This window comes from Ctenopharyngodon idella, chromosome 6 (assembly GCF_019924925.1).
Source record: "Ctenopharyngodon idella isolate HZGC_01 chromosome 6, HZGC01, whole genome shotgun sequence".
In the NCBI taxonomy this organism is placed as follows: domain Eukaryota; kingdom Metazoa; phylum Chordata; class Actinopteri; order Cypriniformes; family Xenocyprididae; genus Ctenopharyngodon; species Ctenopharyngodon idella.
The window spans coordinates 30,191,638-30,215,550 of NC_067225.1; the positions used below are offsets into that span (position 1 = coordinate 30,191,638).

The 23,913-nt window shown below is 36.9% G+C and overlaps 1 protein-coding gene across 1 annotated transcript in view; it reads right to left on the bottom strand.

The window, feature by feature from the left end:
• The window catches only part of ptprt (protein tyrosine phosphatase receptor type T), a 243,250-nt gene that overhangs the window by 121,586 nt on the left and 97,751 nt on the right, over positions 1–23,913 (bottom strand). The window contains exon 7 of the mRNA XM_051897436.1: positions 12,861–13,154. Within this exon, the coding sequence (XP_051753396.1) occupies positions 12,861–13,154 (294 nt within the window). The remainder of the gene's footprint in view (positions 1–12,860; positions 13,155–23,913) is intronic.

Here is a 23,913-nt window from a genome sequence, read left to right on the forward strand (position 1 = left end):
ACATATATAGAGAAAGAAAGACTAAAAATGTTACTTTATCAATGTGGATGAAGCCAAATTTATCATTCCCTGCTAACTTCCCTGCTGATTTCATGGTTGATCTAATGAATAAAAATGGCATCATTTCATTTTTAAATTCATAACATTTTTAACAGTGGTGTTAGCTAAGGTGATCATCACAATTATATATTTCAAAGGTGTAATTAGGGATTTGAAGATATTAAAGGCAAAATAGCAAAATACATTTGGTACTAATGTTCATTTTTGAATAAATCTGAAGAATTCAAAGTCTACCTTTCAAAAGAGACCAAAACCATGCATATAATCCAAATGGTTCAAGAACAGCATGCAATTTACTTTGGGTATGCCATTTTAGGTGTTTTAGGCACATTTTACAGGAATGCTAAGGGGTAAATAAATGTTCACCTTTTGATTATTACTGTGTTGTTACTTGAGTAATTCTGTGTGTAATTTTAATTTTCAGCATATTTTCGGTTTATTTTAAGCCAGCAGTATAGTAATTTTGGTAACACTTTATTTTAGGGTCTTTTAACTAGTTGCTTATTAGCATGCATATTACTAGAATATTGCCTATTTATTAGTAATTATTAAGCACATATTAATGCCTTATTCTGCATGACCTTATTCTACATTCTTAATCCTACCCAATACCTAAACTTAACATCTAACTTACTAACTATTAATAAGCAGTAAATTAGGAGTTTATTGAGGGAAAAGTCATAGTTAATAGTGAATGTTCACATGTTCCCTATACTAAAGTGTTACCACTAATTCTTGATTCATTATTGTTTTTTACTAATATTTATAAGACCATAGCAAATCATTTTTGCAAACTTAGCCAGCTATCTATATTAGCCAGCTAATTATCTTGGTGAAAAATGAAAAGAATTGGAATCAGTAATGTAGAATAAATCACAGAAAATAAAACTTTTAAATTTGCAAGGCATAAAAAAATTTAGATGTACAAGATCAATGAGTGAAAACTTTTCAGTGGCAACGCAGGTCTAGGTCAGTAGGACATCCTTATAGTTGAGCCCTATTAAATGACTTATTGACTGGAATTATGGACTGTTTTCAAAATAATTGCTGTTTTCACTGCATTTTTGATCAAATAATGCAGTCTTGGTGAGCATAAGAGACTTTGAAAAACACTGGAAAATCTTAATGACCCCGAACTTTTGAACAGTGTAGATCTAGAGACTCAATTTCCGCACTAATTTGGGAAGAGGAATGCTGCAAACAAGCTCATTTTAAAGCAACTGATAATGACCCCAAGATTACTGAAAGCCTTCATCTGACAAGCAAAGCTGCATTATTCATGGACGAGTAATTAATGCCACCCTCTTCTTCTCTCTCTCTCAAATTTTTTCATTATTCTATGTTTGTAGGCCCATCAAAATGGAAAGATGGCCTAAGGCCAGGCCTACAAAAAAACATGATTCCAGTCTCGAAAAACATCTGGCTGTCAGAGAGGCTAATGTGAACACAGTGCTGTAAGTCCGAATCACAGTGGGATATAACCTAGAGCTACATCACAAAGTCTGCTTCTCCTGTAGATACGGGGGTCCTTTGGGGGCTATTTTTGGTATTGGAACTCATAATCATGAGAAGTTCATTAAACGTCACCCAAAGCTAAACACAGCCTCCGTATGTTGGTGCCCAGTGGGCGCTACTCTCCCAACAAGCAAACCGCCTCGTCCTCCCTCTATAAGACGTTCAAATTAATTAAGGAAAAGTACATTTTCCTCTCATTTCCATTACTGAAACAGTGGCTGTATTTCCAAATTATTTGAAATTCTTCATTTATCTCCTTCTCTCTAGAGCAGTCTTGTGTGAGACTGAGATATCTGTGGCTATTTGCAGCAATTACACTCATAATTCTCCTTGTTTGATATATTGTCATCTATTTCATTTCCAGCATTTTATTTTAATATGCAATGCAAACAAATAAAAGCTTGACAACCACTTTGGAGAGAAAAAAAATAATTTCATTTAAACAACAGTGCAACTAGGAGAAAAAAAATGGACTGCGGATCATTTTTAACATGGTTTCCCGCTCTCTTTCCAATGTGTTTACAATAACCATTCTATATTTGTCCCTTGTAGTAAACATATTGATTTATTCATTGTTAATGTTTGATTTATGTCCACAGATGCCAGTTAAATCCAATTTGTTTGAAATCAACAAATGTGGTAAATCCACATTTCCCATGATCCAGAGGGATTGCTGTGATTCTGTTTTGAAGTATTCCATGTTAATATATAGAGGCAGGATATGAATAACAACGGTATTTGAGGGGAATTGGATTCCGCTGAGGATCCGATTGGGTCACTTTTGTTGAACAAAAGAAAAATTAATATTTATGCTGGATGTTTTTCTTCTCCTCCTCTTCTCTCCTCAGTATTTCTCCCTCTGTTTCTCACCCAAGTCTTATGTTCAAGTCAAAACAAATTCACAATAACATTCATTAGTTTCTTCAAAATGAATCTTTGAATAATATCACCTGATATTACTGAGTACCAACTCTTACCAGAAACCCCCAAAACTTAAGAATAGGGGAATAAAACCAAATAATATACAACAAACAATATATCTGCTACTCAGGGGACGAGTTAAAATAATGAGTTTTTTTAATCAGGAATTCCTAAGGTTCAATATAAGTCACTGATTACCACAAAAAGTCATTTTAACAGACAAAAATCACATTTGCAATTATTAGAGCAGAATAAAGGATTTACAAAACAATGATATTGTGTATTACAATTTAAAATGACTGCTTTCTATTTGAAAATATTTTAAAATGAATTTTCAGCATCATTTACTCCAGTCTTCAGTGTCACATGATCCTTCAGAAATCATTCTAATATGCTGATTTGCTGCTCAAGAATTGTGATCAATGTTGAAAACAGCTTACTTTTTTGTTGAAACCGTGAATCCTTTTTCAGGATTCTTTTAAGAATAGAAAGTTTAAATGAACAGAATTTATTTAAAAATATTTTTTTATATAATTTTATTTGTATGTATATTTATATTTATAAGTATATAATTTACATATTGTCAAAGACTTAAACACAAAATATAATATATTTTATTGATATAAAAATATAAATATTAATATAATGCTAGTGTGATAAAAATCACTTACCAACCTTGTCTTTTGTAAGTTATGTGCAATATTTCAACTCCCGTCATGACCATCTAAAGCCAATAAACCTGGTAACTTTCAAATGATATGTGCAAACACTGTTTACATGGAGAAAAATCACAGGAATTGTCAATTCATCCACCTAGAAAAGTAGTCCCACAACCTAAAAGATAATTTAGAGACAATTCAAAAATAACAAAAATAATTTTTTGCATATTTCTTTTAAACCCTCTTAAAAGCATCAATAGGCTTCCATAGTAAGTGCATTACTGTACAGTTTTTGCTTGTTTTTACAAACTGAGGGACACTTCATAATTATTCTCTGTGCTAATCGTCTATGGCATGTTACACATGCTGTCAACAGAGCTTAGGTTGTTTTGAACCCGGAGCATTCCTTTAAATACAAGTCTTTTAGGAGCTCAATCCCTTCAGTCCCACTCATTCGGAAAGAGAGATTGTGATGACAGAGTGAGAGGGGAACTACTACAGCTGATGTAAAATACAGAACAGCAACTGTATTGTAATTCAGAGAACATCTCCCAGAGGGCAATCTGAGGGTGTGATCAACCATCAAAAACTCGAGCAGACATACAATGTATTCTGATGTTGCTCAGGGGGGCGGGAGGATACCGTGTTTGGCAAATGGTGTGTGATGGGGCCTCAAACGTGGCACAAGAGAGATTTACAGCTCCTGTTAGTATACTGTGAGCACTTAAAGTACACAAGCTTACTGCATTACAGAAACAGGTGTAGAAAGGCCTTATGCATGCTAAGAGGTCTGTAATATTATATGGACATACTTTTAAAGGCACAGTTCACCTGAAAATGACATTCTATCATCATTTACTCAGCCTTATGTTGCTCCAAACCCATATGATTTTCCAAGTCTTTTGAAGCTATAGCTTTGTGAAGAACAGACCAAATTATATATATATATACATTCTCTAAAACTGTTCTGCTCTGCCATAGCACTCAAATTATATTTGCATACATTTGAATACGACACATCAAGATGCATGTCAATATTAACCAATGAGGTTTGATATCAGTGACTTAGTGTTCATTTTCTTCATTTATTTCTTTTTTTTAATTTAGTCTTAGTCTTGGTATTAGTTCTGTGTCAATCAAACAAACAGTTGAGGGTAGCTATTGACTTCCAATGACTTCCATTGACTTCCACAGTAGGAAAAAAAATACTATGGATGTCAATGGCTACCGTCAACTTTCTTACCAACATTCTTTAAAATATCTTCTTTTGTGTTCAACAGAAGAAAGAAACACCAGTTTGGAACAACATGAGGGTGAGTAAATGATGACAAAATTTCCATTTTTGGGTGAACTATCCCTTTAAACATAATCCCTGCCATAGGCTCCGCTGCCAAGGCCTCACAAAACCAAATCAACTTTAGAATCACAAAAAACAAAGTTTCTATCTCTCTTTCTTTCCACACTTGTCTATCTCCATCCTCTCTCTCTGCCCCCTGTGCATTATTCACCATCTCTGCACCGTGACCGCCCGACGTGCTAGGAAAGACAATACAGCGTATCTATGTGCCTGCTCTGTTCCGATACAGAAATCTCCTCTACTTTTCTCTCCTGCCTCATTAGCTTGCCTTATTAAAAAGAGACAATTCACTTTAAGAAAGCTGGATGCATAGAACATTTTTCTTAAATAACAACATCTCTAATATACACCACCACAAAGAAAACTACAGTGATCAAGAAATAAAAATGTCCATGCTTTATAAATGTAAGGTGGTTACTAGGTGATCATTATTAGATCATTATTACTACAAACATGTACAGTAGCTCCGCCCCCAAACTCATGCCATTGACTAAACAACAAACAAACAATGTTTTTGTCACAGAACACTCTTCAGGCAGTTAACATAGAAATGTCTTACATGAAGTTGTCTATGCACATGATAACTGTGGTATTAACATTAAAAATACTGCACCACTACCAAGACAGTCAACTTTTATTACCATTCTGTCACTGTAAGGTTCCACTCACATTTTATCATGCAACTGCATTTTATCCTAAAGTTGAAAATCCATTACAAAAACCTCCCACTGATAATGATAAGGCTGTGTTTTCCTTTACTGGGCAAACTCCTATTTTCATTCAGTTAAGACAATAGTGCACAGGTATGTCATCCGCTGACGTCCAGTGATACATGACAAAAGTCCCATTGAGACTGTAATTGGTTTCCATGAGGTCATTTTAGTATCTACAGGAGCTAATAGGTGATTTTATTGCTGCCTGAAATTAAAATGTCCCCCTTTTTACACCCATTATGCAGGGAAAAAAGTCTATGCTGATTTACCTACACCTGTTTGATTTAATTCCCATCTGAATTGCCAACTCTGAGTTTAAGAGGAAATGGGCAAAACATTTTTGAAACTCATCTTTGACTTCCGATAAGTGCCACAGGGCTACTATTTGAAACTTAGCCTGATAATGAGAAACTGGATATTTGGCACAAAATTGGCTTGTTTCAGAACAAATAAAATTGTATTAATTTTAATTAATTTTAAATCAAGTACATGAAAAAATTTCAACATAGACTCATTGGAAAAATGTGCCTCTAACTACATTTTTTCACAAAAAAACGCATTACAAACCACTCTTTTTTCCTGGTTTGATAAAATGACATTGAATTACAGGTATTAAACATTAAACATTAGACATTAAAGGTATCAGCCATAGATACCCACTGATTCCATACAAACAGTGCTAAAGACAGTAAAGGACATTTCAAGCTGCCTGAATCTCTGCATATATATAATATCATTAACTGATGGAATGCAGAGTGCAGATATCTCAGAGCATATTCGTTCATAATGTTAGGACATAAGCCAGAAGACACATTAGGCCCTCTAACTCAGAAATATGTTGGTAATTAACTCGTAAAGCGGAGGTGTTTTAAAATGTCGTAAATTTAACAAAAAAGAGTCCCAAAGGCCACAGCAAATCAAAGAGGTTCTTTATGACAGGCTTTATCTCAAGGTTTCAGGCTAGAGAGGGGACGGTAATTGACCTTAGACATGTGTGCGTGTGTGTGGACGTCCTGCTTTTCCACAAAAAGCAGAAAAGGATGATTAAGAACGGTCCTTTACAGGTAGAGTAAATTTGCTTTAAGATCTCAGTGTAGAATTTATAGCGAGGGATGAAAAGATGAGATATTGCCACTGAGAGCTTTTTTTTTTTTTTTGAAAAACTGCTGTATTAAATATTAAGAGCAGCACAGTCACTTCAATGGATATTCAGCAATTAAGAACACACACATTATCACCTCCATCTTCCTGCCCCTGCAGAGGATAAAGATTTATCATGAGCGATGTGGAAATATATTCAAATAAATACACTTTGCTGGAGAGTCAAGCAGAGGACTAAAGTCTATCCATCATTTGTACTGGATGGAAGAGAAAGAATGGACTGACGAGAGATCTTCACACCTGAATATGTCTGTGCCACAGAGGGTGATAGAGCAGGACAAAAAACAAAATGGCAGAGGGGAAGATGTAGAATGGTACAAAGAAAGCAGGCGTGGAAGGAAGGAAGGAAGGAAGGAAGGAAGGAAGGAAGGAAGGAAGGAAGGAAGGAAGGAAGGAAGACTAAATTAATGACAAAATTAAATGGATGTATTAATAAACAAAAAAAGACAGCATGATAGGACAGAAGGAAAAAAGAAAAATGGAAGAAAGAGCAATATTATTTATCTTTCCGTATGAATCCTGCTATTAAGTCTGTGAAACTGCAGATATTTCCCTGAAGGATTGCAGCAGTGCTGTGGATGAGAGGCTGAACTGCAGGAAAGTTATTGTAATAGATCCCAACTGTCAACAGCATTTTCATCTTATCCAAAACTTCCTCCACGCGAACAATATTAATATTACTGAGTCAATATCAGATGGATATTGGGTGCCTTTCTTTGATCATGGCCTACTTGAGAGGCCAGATTAGTTGGCATAAATCTGAGGTATACTGGAATAGATAACCTATCTATAGTAATATTGTGAAATATTATTACAATTTAAAATAACTGTTTTACACTTGAATATATTTTAAATGTAATTTATTCCTTTGATGACAAAGATCATTTTTAGCAGCCATTACTCCAGTATCACATGATCCTTCAAAAATCATTCTAATATGGTGTTTAAGAAACATTTCTTGATATTATCAATGCTGAAAACAGTTGTGCTGCTTAACATTTTTTGTGGAAACCACAACGCTTTTTTAAAGTATTCTTTGACGAATCTAAAGATGACAAAAAACAGCATTTATTCAAAATAGATCTTTTGTATCAATGTAAAATTCTTTACTGTTCAAATTTTGATCAATTTAATGGATTCTTGCTAAATAAAAGTATTAATTTATTTTAAAATTACATTTAAAATTTAAATTAGAAACAAACGAACAGTGACTTTCTACAAACTTTAATGGGGAAACAGAAAAATACATAATCAATGCTCGGGTTTCTATGGTTTAACACACTTTTAAAGGCCCTGGAATGCCCAGCATTTTTCAATGTGTTGACGTAATTTCCACTGAAACAGGAACAAAGGGCGGGGCATATCGAACAGCTCCTCCCTTTTTTTTAAATAGCCAATAGCGTTTAGTTTATATCACAGCTCAACCAGAGCTGTTGAGCTTGGTAAAGCCTCAGTTTCCTTCTAATATCTATCCGTTTCTCCTCCTAATCCTCCAAATCGCTTTAAAATACAGCATTCTGTGCAGAATTCAAATGGTTCCAACATGTTTTTGTGATCTGCGCCGACTTGCGCATATCATCTGCTCCATGCTATCGTGTCTCTGGACCGGAGCAGACTGTGTGTGCGCTGCGGCGGTTCGCATGACACTAACGTGAAACCAGACTTCATTCACCTCAATGGAAAGCATATTTACACTGTCTGAATCGTTCCCTATCCCCTACATAGTGCACTATGTGCCATTCACCATGTAGAAAACAGTAAATGTGTGAACAAGTGACTGATATTAGCCACAGCTTCAGCGTTTATTTGTAATGTAGGAGACGAGAAGCTATAGATTCTAGAGAGCATTTGATTGGACAGAAAATCTGATGTCATCATGTCATGTGCAAGTGAAAGACTGTAAGTTCTGAACGCTTAAGGCTATACATATTCGTACTAAAAGCCAAAAAATTTTAATTTCATGGTGACTTTATATAAAATTCTCTAGCGTGTGTCAGTTTGACACCCTGCATTGACTCATGGGTAATAATAACTGAAGCATGTCCAATACCAAAACAAGAGCCCTGAAGAGTGTGTGCTCATCCTTTGTCATGACCCAGTAACTTTCCTGCATCACACACACAAACACACACACTCACTTCCTCAAGCAGGCCTCACCTGACCAGCACCTCCACACCTGTCTGCTCTAATCAGTGCTGTGTGACAGATGCGCACCACTGTGTGTGCGCGCATGCGTGTGTGACAGGTAGACAGTGCCGTCACTTCATAAACACATGTTCTTTCCGTCACGCTTCACCTCTCGCCAATCCCTCTGTCTGTCCTGTCCTCTCATTCCTAAAATGCCTCCCTGCCTGATGCGATGAAAGCTGACAGTGGATTTCACATTGATCTCCACACACAAACGTGGCTCACGAGGCTTTGATGGGTGCTGCAATCAGCCTTATCATTGCGTTCTTTGACCTCTCCCGCTCTTATTTTCCCTGAAACTCTCCTGCTATATCAGCAATTTTAGACAGTGTGGATCTTTAATAAAGCTGTAGACATTTTTTTTGTGGTACCTGAATGCCAACTGGACCCTTATACTCCAAAAGTTGAAGAACCCGTTGTGCTGCGGGCAAGAGTCAGAATCATGTGAGTTAGAAGCGTGGCTTCCAGCTCATTAGGTGGGCTGCAGCTTGAATCTCAAGGGCAGCGTGTCACCGGTGACAGCAGCGGTTTTGTTCCATTAAAGAAGGAGTATGAAGGTAAAACACAAACATTAGGTGTTGCAGGGTCTGTGTTTGTAGGGTCTTGTACAATATAAAGTGGGGACATTGCTTGTAAACATACACACAGGAAAATTAAAGAGAATGCATTATGCAGTTGCTAAGGTGTTGTGAATGATTGACAGGTCATTGCTATGTGGTTGCTAAGTTGTTCTGATTATTGTTACAGGGTTGGGGGTGTACAAATCCCTGCACTAAGTATAGCAGCCGTATTGTTTACATGTAATAGCATCCTTGAATTTCTGAGTAAATATTGAAACAGAAACTCAAGATGTATGTGTGTGTGTTTCTGTACGCATACAATGACACCCTCCAGTCTGCTGGTGTATTTTAAAGAGGACACACTTCTGTGTGACTGTATTAGCATACCAATAGAGCTCCTGTGCTGCAGAGCGGAGGAGAAAAATTGAATTGGAAGGACAAGGAAGATCAGTGCTGTCGGCTGGAAGCAACTTCATTGGATCAGAAATGTGTGCGAGTGTGTGTATATATTTAATAGACGGCTACCTGCGGTGAGCTGGCATGAACACACTGATTATGCAGAACAGTCTCACCTGGACAAGTAAAAATGTGAAACAAGCACACACACACATACATACACAACACACACACATATGCATGGCTAAATACTCTAGAACAATTAAAAAAAAAACAAAAAAAAAAACAAAAAAAGAACAGAAAAGGGATGGTGAAAATTCTTTCATCAACACACCTTCAACTTTACTACACATTTTTTGCTTTAATACAACCAGAAGTGCAGTGCACATCACACCAGAACAGGGATTTTTAACTACTTTTTTGAAATATGGATTGTCCAAATCAAATTGTGACATTTTCAAGGTAATCTTCACATCTAGCACTTTCGAAGCCTAACATGTTATAAAAAACAGAGGCCAAATTTGAAGGGAACAGAGTTGTGCAAAATTCAGAATTGAAGAATTGGCTCCCTTTCAATTCATGACTTGAAATGAGTTGAATCAATCAGACAATCAGTCAATCAATCGAACAATCAATCAATCAATTAATCAGTCAATCAGTCATTTAATCAGTCGTCAGTCAATCAATCAATCAATCAATCAGTCAGTCAGTCATTCATTCATTCATTCATTCATTCATTCATTCAGTCAGTCAGTCAGTCAGTCAATCAATCAGTCAGTCAGTCAGTCAGTCAGTCAATCAATTACTCAGTCAATCAATCAATCGGTCAGTCAGTCAGTCAGTCAATCAATCAATCAATCGGTCAGTCAGTCAGTCAATCAATCAACCAACTATCTGTCTATCTGTCTGTCCTTGTAACTTCAAGATTTTTAAACTTTTTTCAAAAAAGTATTTGTCAAGCCAACATTCAAGTTTAACAAGTTTGTCTTGACAAAGTTTGTTTTTCTTTGACTAGGAATCTAAAAGTAACTCTCAATTCAATTCTGAATGACCCCGGACATCCATCAGTTTCAAGCTGAACTTATGCGAGACAATGTGTGAGCACTTGCACATGCACATACATGTATGCATGCTCATGTCAAAGAATGAAAACATCTGAGGAAGTAAGGTGGAGGAAAAGAGAATGAGGGAGTGTGAGAGGAGAGAAAGGAACCCCTCTGGATCTCTCCCACTGTGTCATCAATGACAATCACCTGGATCTCACTCTCACACACACAGTGACTTCCATCACCTGGATCACAGACTTCCCTACTTCCTAGGGCTCTCTCATCTGCTCCCATCATCTCATTATCTGTCACTTTATCAGATCAAGAGTGTCTCTGTCTATTTGAGCACCGCTCCACATGCCACCCTACTGCGCTCATAATTACGACCGAAAATTTTCCCACCTATAGCCTTTGTCTTTTCTCCTGCTCCCCGCCATCTTTCTGTGGTGGAAATGTAACAATCTCAATTATCATTACAACTAACACCTTCACCCCCTCATAAATCATATCAAATCATCCCAGTCTCTCCCTACATCTCATCAGGAAACTAGACAATAACATGTTCTCATTTTGCCACTTTGCTATCTTTTCTTTGTAGGTATCTACTACTGACTGATAAAGAGTACTTAAGTGCTGTCTATTCACTCACCCTGCCATTACTCCAGTCTTCAGTGTCACATGATCCTTCAGAAATCATTCTTTATGCTGATTTGCTACTCAAGAAACATTTCTTATTATTATCAATGTTAAAAAACAAAACAAAAACAAAACAAAAACAAAAAAAAAACAGTTGTGCTGCTTAATATTTGTGTGGAAAACGTGATACATTTTTTCCAGAATTGTTTGATAAAAAGAAAGTTCAAAAGAACAGCATTTATTTTGAATAAAATCTTTGGTAACAATGTCTTTACTGACAATTTTGACAAATACAAAGTTCTAGCATGAAACTCTAATGGGCAGGCTAATAGGTCCTTTAACTCAACCTGCTCGTAATCACATCGTTATCTATAGGACACTGATGATTGGTTCCTGCTGTATTAGTAGCCAATGAGCTGCGTGCTCAATCTTTAAATACATGAGTAGCATTTGCCTTAGCAGTGCAGCGCGCTTCAGAAACCCTCCACCTTCCCAAGCTCCACCTGTATAGATCTGCTACGGGTAACTCATGTACGCTATATTGTGCAGCAGCAGCATGTCTTACTTGCTCACAGCAGCGTGTCGTGTATGTATTGGCAGTAGCAAGTCCTGTACTTGCTCTGCAGCAGCAGCAGCTATAATCACCAGCAGCAGCAGCAATAAAAGCAGCAGCATACCCATGTCATACCCATTACCATGCCAAACACTCCGAGAGTTGTCATGACAGAAATTTAATGCATCCTTGCTCAATAAAAGTATTAATTTCTTTTCTTTTCTTCAAAAAACAAAAGATCTTACCGTCCTCAAACATATGAACGGTAATGTACTGTACGAATAGTTGATAAAACAGTCCATTTTAATATATATGTAGTGCTGGGAAAAATCCTAACAGTTCGTTATTAAAAAAAAAAAAAAAAAAAAAAAATATATATATATATATATATATATATATACATTAACTTCAAAATACTAGCTGTACATATTGTTTTTTGAGTTATTGTTTTTTTCATGTTATGTAAATTAATTCTAAATAAAGGCTTGTTAAAATTCAACAAAACTCAAAAACATCATACGCAAATATTACACAAGCTTCTGGAAATTCAATAAACTTTCAAGTAACATTCAAATAATTATTATATTAAACAAAAAAAACAAAAACATTAAGAAGGGCTCAATTAGATCTCACAATTACAGTATAAAATAGCATCTCTTCCAGGTCCTGGGTTCCAGTTCTACCTCTCCCACCACTACTTTCATATATACACTATAATTTCCTATAAATAAAAGACATAAATAAATAAAATTTTAACTCTACTTATTATTCCATCTTAATCTCTTTCTTTTATCATAGAAAGTTACCATGTATGAGACTTCTAAACCTTTGCTTTGAGTCTACATAGCTCATTTCTACAATTTAACCACCAATAACACACAGCTCCTGCTTTTACAGTAAGAAACTATAACACTCTTAGATGCTTTAGGTGAACAAACACATTGCACTTAATCACAGTGATTGAGTTTCCTTTGTAGAATGAGAGAAACACTGAAGAGCAACAACCAGAAACATGTATGTTATTGTTAAACTGTCCAAACATTGATCGATTACATTGCTCATCTCTTCGTATTGTGTTCTGTATACAGACACTTACCAGCACATTTGGTCCGAGTGATAAGGGGCGGTCCCGGAGGTCCAGTGCCACCCTCCCCAGGTCGGGTCAGAAGAACTTTAATTTCATACTCCACATCTGGGTCCAAATGCCATAGCTTGTAAGTTGGCGCATCTACGACATGAGTCTCGGCCCAGTTTCCTGTGGTGGTGCGGTACTCCACCTCTTTCAGGATGATGGGGCCATCGCCGATGATGGAGTTGGCGTTTGGTTTGATCCACAAGTAGGTAGCACCAACTGCGAGAAGCTCAGGAGGAGCAATGGGTGTGGGGGGCGCTGAAGAAGAAGAAAGAAAGTTTACATCAGGTGAGTTTGGTTATCATCAACAATCTTTAATTATCACCACACAACCAACTTTCATGCATCAGAATCATAGAATGGCAAGTCTTTTTGCCATTTTATAACTATGCTGCCTTCAAGTCCTTCTGGGAAGTTACAAATTAGGATGTCATAATTATTGAAATGTGTTGATTGACAGAATCAAAAATATTTGCTGGGTTTCATATTTCTTTTTTCTCTTTTTTTTGTACTTCACAACGAAAAGCTTTTTATGATCAGTACCAAATAGCTTTAATATATGAACAAATCCATATTTAAAAGAGGTGGGAGAAGCAGTAAAAAGAAATAAAGTGACTGCACTGAAATTCACGAGCCATCTTGGGCAATAATTTTTCAGCAAATTTAAAAAGTTGTTGAAAGAGCAATTAAGGGCTGTAGCGAGTAATCTCACTTCACTATTACACTGCATTCAGCCATCATTTCATTTGCTTTTGTAGTGCAAAATGGTGAGAGGAAAATGAAGGCTGGAATTACAGCGAAGCGTGCGGCCGAAGCTTTGGAGCTCATTAAGGGATATCAGACAGACTTGCTTGGCCGGCAGAATTGTTAGAATAAATGGAATGAAACGTTTCCTGGAATCCCAGTTGAGAAGGTGGGCTATAGCTTTTCCCTAAACACTTAGCTAAGCTCTCTCTCTCTTCCTCTCTCTCCATCTCTTCTAACCCACTCACATTAAATCCACTGGAGACAGCTTATGGCTTGCACTGCATTAACTTCCTGTCTCTGCCTGTCTCTTCCTTCTTTGTCTGATTGCCGTTGAGCACCTCAGATTTACCCTCAAACCTGTGAAAGGTAAACAATATTCCTTTGTTCCTTCCATCTTTCCTTCCTTCCTTTTTCCCGTCTTTCTGCTCATTTTCTTCCTGCTTTCTTTCCTTCCTTACTCCTTACCTTCCTTCCACTCTTGTTTTCCTCTTTTTAGGATACTTTCCTTATCCCTTCTTCCTTCATTCCTTTCTTCCCTCCTCCCTCCCTTTCTTCATTTCTTCTCTCCTTTTCCTTCATTCCATCCTTTCTTTCTCCCTTTAATCATTATTCTTTCCTTTCTCTCTTTTCTTCACGTCTTCCTTTAATAATTTCTTTTATTCTTTTCTTCACTCCTTCCTTTCTTTTCTTCTATTCTTCCTTACTTTCTTTCCCTTCTCCCTTTTTCTTCGTCTCCCTTGTCCTTCCTTCCTTCCTACCTTCTTTTCTTTCTTTCTTTGTTTTTCTTTCTTTCTTTCTTTCTTTCTTCTTCTTTCTTCCTTCCTCTCTTGATTTCTTCCTTCCATCTTTCCTTCCTTCTGCTTATTTTCTTCCTGCTTTCTTTCCTTCCTTACTCCCTTCCTTCCTTCCAATCTTGTTTTCCTCCTTTAGGATACTTTCCTTATCCCTTCTTCCTTCATTCCTTTCTTCCTTTCTGTCTCTCTTTTTCCTTCATTTCATCTTTCCTTTCTCCCTTTAATTTTCCTTATTTCCTTTCCCTCTTTTCTTCATTTTTTCCATTACTAATTTATTTATCATTTTTTCTTTACTCCTTCCTTTTTTTCCTCTTTTCTTCAATTCTTCCTCATTTCTTTCCCTTCTCCCTTTTGCTTAATGTCTTCCTTTTTTCTTCCTTCCTCCACTGCTCCCTTTTTCCTTCCTTCCTTCCTTATTCCTTCCACTCTTGATTCCTTCCTTCCTTCCTTTCTCATATACCGATGCTCTAGCAACCTCTCAGAGCAACTTAGTAATGACCTGGCAACCACCCAGCCACCCAAACTAACATTTTCTTCATAAAATGTAAAAATTCAATCAGTTCAAACATTATTGTTTCCAAATTCATATTTTATGTCCCTAATGCAAAAAAATAAAAAATAATAAATCTAATTCATTTACTTTATTTTATTCTTTTTGTTTTATTTCTCCGTTCCTGCCTCCCATCTTCTAATCGTCTTCTTGGCACTCTCTCTCAGCAGGAGAGGGGGCAGACAGACACTAATCCAGGGTTAGAGGTGAGTAGCGGTGCATGAAGGGTTCATCCGAGCATGGAAGAGCCACCCAGGCCCACTCTAATGAGAGGCTGCTGTCTCTACTGTGCCATGTAATCAACTGAGCCAGATTACCAAAGCCCATTTACCCACAGCTGATAACCACTGACTCCCTCAGCTGCCCGGAAAGGATACGCTCTGGCTCAGAGAAGAGAGTTTAGACGTGACCCGTCAACCTCCGAAGCTTAAGAGTGTTTAGTGCTTGAAATGAAAATGAAGGTGGGAGAAAATAAAAACGATAACAGGAAGGAAGGTGGAATAATAAAAAGTAAACAGAGATTACCAGAAAAAAAGACAAGAAATGAGGGAGAGCAATAAGTAGAAGAACTTTGTATTTTACATTTTCTGCAGAAACTGTCTACTTATAAAAGTCTCTATGATATTTTGGTTTTTAGACTCAAGACTCATTTAATGTAAATTTAAATAATTTTGCTCATTTTATTGTCTTAGAAGACTAATATACATGAGCTATAATTTGCTTTAAGCCCCAGTAATAATGACTGCAAAACATATCTTAAACACTTTAGTGTGAAATGAGATATTGCTCATGGACAATGTCTTATTTATCATATGAATGAACTCCAGCGTGTTGTTCATCAAGGTAGCTGTCACATATAAATTGCAGTTTTGAAATAGTGCTTTTGTTCAAACCATTAATACACTTCCATCGTTTAATGCACTTTCAACAGTCTTTATGTCAGCACATTGTCCTGGCGTGGGCATTTATGGTCCTGCAGTTGATAAACTCAGCGATTAGTGGAGTGTTTTTGGATTGCACATTTATGATTGCAGCTGGATTGAAATGAGATTTGGATGCTGTTGATGACTGGCTGAATCTTGATGATTGCTTGCTGATGATTGGCTGAGTGTTATTGTACTCCGGATGATTGACAAACTATTTTGAGCTTCCAGCCCGATGGTGTGTATATATAATGTTTTTGTTGATTAGCACAGTGGTTTGTGGCTACGTCGCTAGAGAGATCAACAGATGTTCAATATGGGAAAGTTAAAACATCTGATGTCTATTAAATACATCGTAGTGCCATTCGGGTCACTTATTACTTAGGATGAAGCAACAATTTTGACAAAGAAATAAGATATTTTAGTATCATGACAAACAGCAGCTAATAATTGAAAGAGCAAGAAGAAGTGAGGGAATGCTTGTATATAAATACTCTGGTAGAAAAAAGCAAATATCAGAATGACACAAAGGCTTTAGTTCATCTCAGCAATTTCTTAAATTCTCTAGTTCTGGTGTCAGTATATTCTCTCAAATATTATGATACACACAAGATGAGAATAAATAAGGAAATATGCTAGGCTCAGACAGACTAGACACACACAGTGCCACACAGTATGGATCCAGATAACAAAAGTAGCATTACCCATTCACCAGTGGTCCCTTTCACTCCAGGAAAAACCCATTTCCTACAGACATAAGAGGTTTCCTGCACACACTATTTCAAGTGTATAAGTTTATGTGCATGAGAGAGCACAATTCTAAACACTCTCTCACATCTTTTCTTATCAAATTCCCTTGATACGTAAAGTTCATTCCTATTTCCACTGACACTTTGCCATACGTTCAGGAATATTAGCAGCAATGTGGTTATTGGAGTCGGCTCGAAGCCCCCGTGCAGGTGTGTTTGTGTCCATGTGTCCAAGCACCCCTGTAATTTTATCCTTTATCACCTAGTGTCCACAGGGAGGGTTTAAAACCAGCTGGATTTGCGAGAAATCTCCAGAAATCCGACCCCGCTATCTGATCAAAGCCCACCGGGTCTGTCTGATAGCGGAGCTGGGGGAGAGAAAGATGAGATCCACCGTCAAATGGGAATTTGTAGCTGTGAAACAACAATAATTGCAATCTGGTTTTTCACCTGTCGGAACAACCAATTCAGCAGAGACCAAGAAATAGAGAGAGAATATGGCTACAGTATGAGAAAGCTAGATTTAATCTATAACTGGAGTGTTTCTTAATAGCCACATTTCAACTGATGCATAAACAGAAAAAACAAAACAAATGAAATTTCTACATGAAAAAGTTAGTTCAGGCAAGAATTTAAAAAACAAAGTTAATTCTATATTATTACTCAATTCAAGCTTGTAGAAATTATGCTTTAATTTCTACAAGCTTGAATTGAGTACTAATATAGAATTTACTATACTAGATATAACGGTATAAAATTAAGTAAAACCTATTCAACTTTTCTGATATTGGTGTTCCCATTATAGTAACTTGCAATTTTTGACATCTGGAGTTCATTTTCTGCTCAACACGACACATTCATATATTCAAAAACGATCTATCGAATGTTACCATCATTGTGTACCCAGTATTGAAGTCTCTGTGTTCAGGTGAGTCCCCCATTTCATCTATTTTGTAGATATGGTGTCTACACAATTTCTATTGTATAATTTCTTTAGGGAAGCATATACTTTAAAAGCATGGTTTAATTCAATGTTAAAAAGTTAATTTTGTTAAATTTACTTAACTTAGTTAAGTAGATTTTACTTAATTCTATATGTGAAATTAAATAAATTAAGTAATATTTACTTAATTTCTTTATGAATGTTAAGTTCAATAGTAAGTAGATTTTACTTGATAATAACAGGTAAGTTGTACAGAGCATTAGCAGTAAAAATTAATTAAAATTTGTTCATTCGTGCAAATCGTTACAAGGATTTTATCAAGTAAATCCTGGGTCAATGACGTGACAGGTAATTTTTTTGTCCAAAGGCCTTAATTATAATAAAAACAAAGATATGACATCCAAAGTATGTAAGGTAGTACAACTAGATCTCTTTTATTGAATCCAAAAGGTTTTAATTATATTTTGCTACATATAAAAGTATTTTAAAGATTTTGAAGTGTCAAAAGGTCATTTGGTTTAACCATCCAAAGGCCAAAACAGCCACTTCATTTGTAATTAAAATATCTTAAAATGTAATAAATATATATATATTTTTATTCTAGCATGATTTTATAATATCGTATATCAACATGGTGCAAAATGGTATTAAAATTATGTGTAGAAGTAATTTCTTTGTTATGAGAAAGAATGTCCAGGAAAAATGAATTTCATTTATGTCATTCGGAGTAACCGATATAAAGGGAGCATTTTGGATCAAGTCATGAAGTCAATATCATGTGACAGGATGTGACATCATTCAGACACCTGCAAAGGACCACATGGTCGTGAAGCAAAGTAACTAACTCTCTTTTAACTGTTTGAAAAATTAATGTTTTCACTTGTTCACACGCATGTCCCGAAACATCAGGTCATTCGGTACAACCGATATAAAACATGGAAAATGTTGTAATATTTTAAAAAACTTGTATTAAATATACAATTTTTGATTGTCCTTTTGCTAACTAGCTAGCAAGCTAACCAACTAGCTAGGTAGATATCAGCCTGTTAGCATTGTTTGAAAATATCGTTATTCGGTGTAACCATTTTTTTTTTTTTTTAATCTTACTGACCCCATACATAAAATATTGTCAAAAGGCTTTTTTATTTCATTCAGTTGTATCACCCAGCTCTGATACACAAACAAACACAATCCTTAAACCTCAATTTAGCATCATGTCAAGCTTTTCCACATAAGATCAATTGTTGTGTTTATCATTGAAAAACAATGTTGTTGTACAACCAGAAATCGCATCAGTAACAACAAAAATCCTATTGAGCAACATCCTCAGTTTCGATTTAGGAATTGCATGATATTATGCCAAAAACCACACCACCAGAACAACTGCAAAACTCTCAATAGGACTAGCAAGCTCTCTGCACACCTATACATCAGACCTAAGCAGCACCCACAAAGATCCTACATCCTCCATACCTGCAGTCTCATGGGAAACACTTCTGAGTGACTTAGACAGTTGTTTCGACTCATTCTCTTTATTGTCTGGATCAAACCTCGGAAGAATGGCTCAGGGGAACCGGATGAGAGATGCCAGGAGAGATGCTGTCTGTGCCTTTGACCTGACCCTTATCCCTTGATGCAGTATCTCTTTGGAGGTTTGATTCTCTTTGTCAGGGCGAGGAACTACATTTCCCCCTTTTTCTTCCTTCCATCTAAAAACTAATTCCCTTCTATTTTTTTATAGTTGTGCATTGGTCTTAGAAAGGTTTCTGCTGAATGCCCTTGCAGAATGCTTAATCAAAACACCATATTGAGCACTGTGGAAGAGCAGGGAACAAGAAAATACAGAGGAGGAACACTGTAAACATACAAGCGCAGTAAGAACAGCGTGAGAGGAGTGAAGGCTCTTCAAACCCTCTTTCTGAAGAAGTACATTCAGGTCTGGACAAATAAAAGCAATGCACGGGGAACGGATGACAAGAAAGGGAGAGAGTGAAAATAAGGGAGGAGGTGTCTTTCGCTAGACTGAATTCACAAACCCAGCGCTGTTCAAAGGAGGCATGCTGAGGACACCTGTGCATAAAATTCAAAATTCTGCTCCAAAAAATCTCTGGACTCAGTGAGACGTAAATCACGCACGCACACACACACACACACACACACACACACAAAATCTCTGTTCCAAAACCTAGTGAGCTGTCTTACTGTCTGTCTACTGCCTTCATAGACCGAAACCTAACTGAAAAGGAGCCCTTATAAGGCCTGAAACATATGCAAACACAGACATGAAATACAAAACTGACTGCAGAAGAAGACAATTGACATTAATTTTCACTAAAATTAAAGGATTAGTCCACTTTCAAATAAAAATTTCCTGATAATTTACTCACCCCCATGTCATCCAAGATGTCCATGTCCTTCTTTCTTCAGTCGAAAAGAAATTAAGGTTTTTAATGAAAACATTCCAGGATTTTTCTCCTTATAGTGGACTTCAATGGTCTCCAAACGGTTGAAGGTCAAAATTACAATTTTAGTGCAGCTTCAAAGGGCTTTAAATGATACCAGACGAGGAATAAGGGTCTTATCTAGCGAAACAATCAGTCATTTTCGAAAAAAAATCTAAATGTATATGCTTTATAGGCACAAATGATAGCATCACAAGTGCTTCCACCAGACTGAAGAAAGAAGGACATGGACATCTTGGATGACATGGGGGTGAGTAAATTATCAGGAAATTTTTTTTTGAAAGTGAACTATTCCTTTAACTAAAGAGTGGGTCCCACTTTATATTAGGTGACCTTAACTACTATGTACTTACATTTAAAAAACGGAAACTTTTGAAAACTGGTTTTAAAATGCACGTTTTTGAAAACAATACGTTATTGTCTCCGTGTAAACTACAAAAACGCGAAAGTGACATCGCTAACTACTGACCTGGCATATATAATATACAGCGTCTTTAGTCGTTTTCGCGGATCTGTTTGAATGGGGATTGTTTTATTTTTAGTACATCGCTGTCAAGTAAACGTACCCTTAGATTACCACAATGCTTTCTGGGATTGCATTATTCATAAAGTATATGCATAATTCTTCCTTAGAAATTATCGTTATTGTAGAAGCCACATAATTGTGTTTTTAAGTCAGTTCACTATGCAGCCTTCTTGGCTATTTTCTACTTAGGTAATATGCATATAAGTACAACATGAAGAAAGGTCAAAATCTCCTAAACTGTTTTATTTAAAAAAATTCAGTTGAGCAATAACATCTAACAACAATGGTATAATAAATTAATCATAAATGACTTTCAGTGTGTTCTAGAGAAAAACATGGGCTCTTTTAACTGAAAGGAGTAACTTAAATTTATACAGCCGCCGTATTGAGTGTTATGATTCTTCCCATTTATTATTCTACAAATGGTCCGTCTCATATTTCTTATACTCTCTCTGCAGCCTCTGTATCGGTAGCTCACCTGCAATGCCTTAAAGTGCTGTCTAGGTAGGCAGCTCACAAGGTTTTGGAACAGAACTACTGTATTCCTATGACTTGGAGATTCTGTGTCCAAGAGCTATGTATTTCAATGCACATATACGGCGTATACTTTGAAGTGCCGGGTACTTGGAGAGCAGTGCATCAAACTAAATAAATAAATATTCACACAGACAAATAAAGTGACTGTGAGTGTTTGAAGTGCTAACTCCTCGGCTCCTGCTTATCTGGGCTGTAGTATTACTGCGCTCTAATCCATCTCTGTAGTGAAGCCCACTCGCAGGCAGGCTACGGACACACACACAGACTTCCAAAATCCTTCACTAATACTTCTCTCTGTCTGTGTGTAGATAACTCAGTGCATCACCATCACACACATAAACACCTCTCTCAAAAAATGCACACAGACCAGACAGAATTGCTTTGAAACTCTACATGCTCAATCTGTATTTCTATCCAATATCCTGAAACCACACACGAGCTCTGTTCCAAAACCTAGTGAGCTACCTACTTAGATAACTGCCTCCTAAGGCAACTAACATGGAACCTCATAAATAACTGATTTGGAACACTCTACACAGGCCGAAAAATACTCACGTCACAAAGCAGAACACAAGAAATGTGACTCTTAATTGATTCCAATAGTTTGATATTAGCATGTCGCTTAGCTAATGGTGTAATATTTTAATAAGCATGAAAAATGCACAAATATGGTTTTTAATTAGACTGAGCTCTTTTTATTAACACTTTGCAATACTGATTAAAATATGAGTATATTTATATATAAATAAATAAATAAAAAATAAATTGTATATATACACCGATCAGGCATAACATTATGACCACCTTCCTAATATTGTGTTGGTCCCTCTTTTGTTCCCAAATCAGCCCTGACCCATCGAGGCATGGACTCCACTAGACCCCTGAAGGTGTGCTGTGGTATCTGGCACCAAGATGTTAGCAGCAGATCCTTTAAGTTGCATGGTTCATCAGACCAGGCCACCTTCTTCCATTGCTCCGTGGTCCAGTTCTGATGCTCCACTGTTGGCGCTTTTGGCGGTGGACGGAGTCAGCAATGGCACCTTGACTAGTCTGCGGCTATGCAGCCCCATACGCAACAAACTGTGATGCACTGTGTATTCTGACACCTTTCTATCAGAACCAGCATTAACTTTTTGAGCAATTTGAGCTACAGTAGCTCGTCTGTTGGATCGGACCACACGGGCCAGCCTTCGCTCCCCACGTGCATCAATGAGCCTTGGCTACCCATGACCCTGTCGCCGGTTCACCACTGTTCCTTCCTTGGACCACTTTTGATAGATACTGACCACTGCAGACCGGGAACACCCCACAAGAGCTGCACATTTTTCCTGCTTCTAACACATCAGTTTTGAGGACAAAATGTTCACTTGCTGCCTAATATATCCCACCCATTAACAGGTGCCGTGATGAAGAGATAATCAGTGTTATTCACTTCACCTGTCAGTGCTCATAATGTTATGCCTGATCGGTGTATATATATATATATATATATATATATAAAAAATAGAATAATTGTGTCATGTCAATTAATTGCCAAAAAAACAGAAATTAAAAGTGAATTGAGAAAAATTCTGCAGTCTACTGCACTCTTTTACAGTAGGTTAATATTCCCTACATGTCCTTCATCAACTACACGGACATCATACTAAACAGAGACTATAGAGAATCGATCCAGATTACGCCCTGGAGTACAGTCCCAGATTACAGCTGTCACCTGTCATTAGCACCTCTACCCGAGGCCATCCCTCTGTCTATGAATCCATTAGCTATATCAACACTATATTATTCTTTTTCATTCACCCTCACATGAAAGGTCCAGTGCTGACCAGCAGCATATCAATAAGGCCATACTGGACAGACCTTGCTATTATTCTGCTGATGTGAGTCTGTGGGGAGAGTGTGGTGTGGAGGGCCCTGGGGGGCTCCTGTCTTGTCAGAGGCAGAGAGGGGTTTCATGAACCACGGGGACGCCAAGACCTACATATTAACTAGCCTAGCGCACATCGTGAGGTTACAGCGCACAGGCCCGGGATTCAATGAGAGATAGTGAAAATTCAAGAAAAGGTGGTTATATCTACATTAGAATACTCAATTCAGTCAGTCAGATCATTTTATATCTATGATGAACCAGATAAAACGGTTCCCTCCAAAATCCCAATTTAACCCATTGATTTTTTAATAACCTGTGCAAAAAAAACATGTGCATACTTTCTCCTAGAACGAACTAAAACTTTTATTTCTCCCACATCTCTCACCCTCTGACACTGTGATGCAAATGTGTATAAATGGGCTAATAAGGCACAGAGGGTTTTGGGTTAAAATTGCATCAGGGTGAGATTGTGAGAGGACATGAGAGAGTGAAAAGCGACTGTCAGAAAGAATATTACTTAACACAGATTAGCATACATTAAATATGAAAAACGGGAGAGGTTTGACACCACATAGGCTTGGAGTAGAGATAAAGAAAACAGAAAAGGAAGAGAAAAAAGAAAAAGATGATAATGCAGGCAGATGAAAATTATTGTATGTCGAAATATGTCTGAGACAGAAACTAAGAATAATGACAGGATAGTGCTGCCCACAGGAAAGATAAATCACAAAAGACATCTCAATTGTTTCTCACAGACTATATTAAATAGAGAGCAAATTGAGAGGTCTACTTTTTCCTCCTGAAAAAAGTAATCATCTGCTTATGTTTGTCTTCTGGAATTTCATAAGAGATCTCAATAACGTCTCAGAATGTGTTTAATTTGCCAAAGAAAGCCAAAGAAAAACAGATCTCAGTG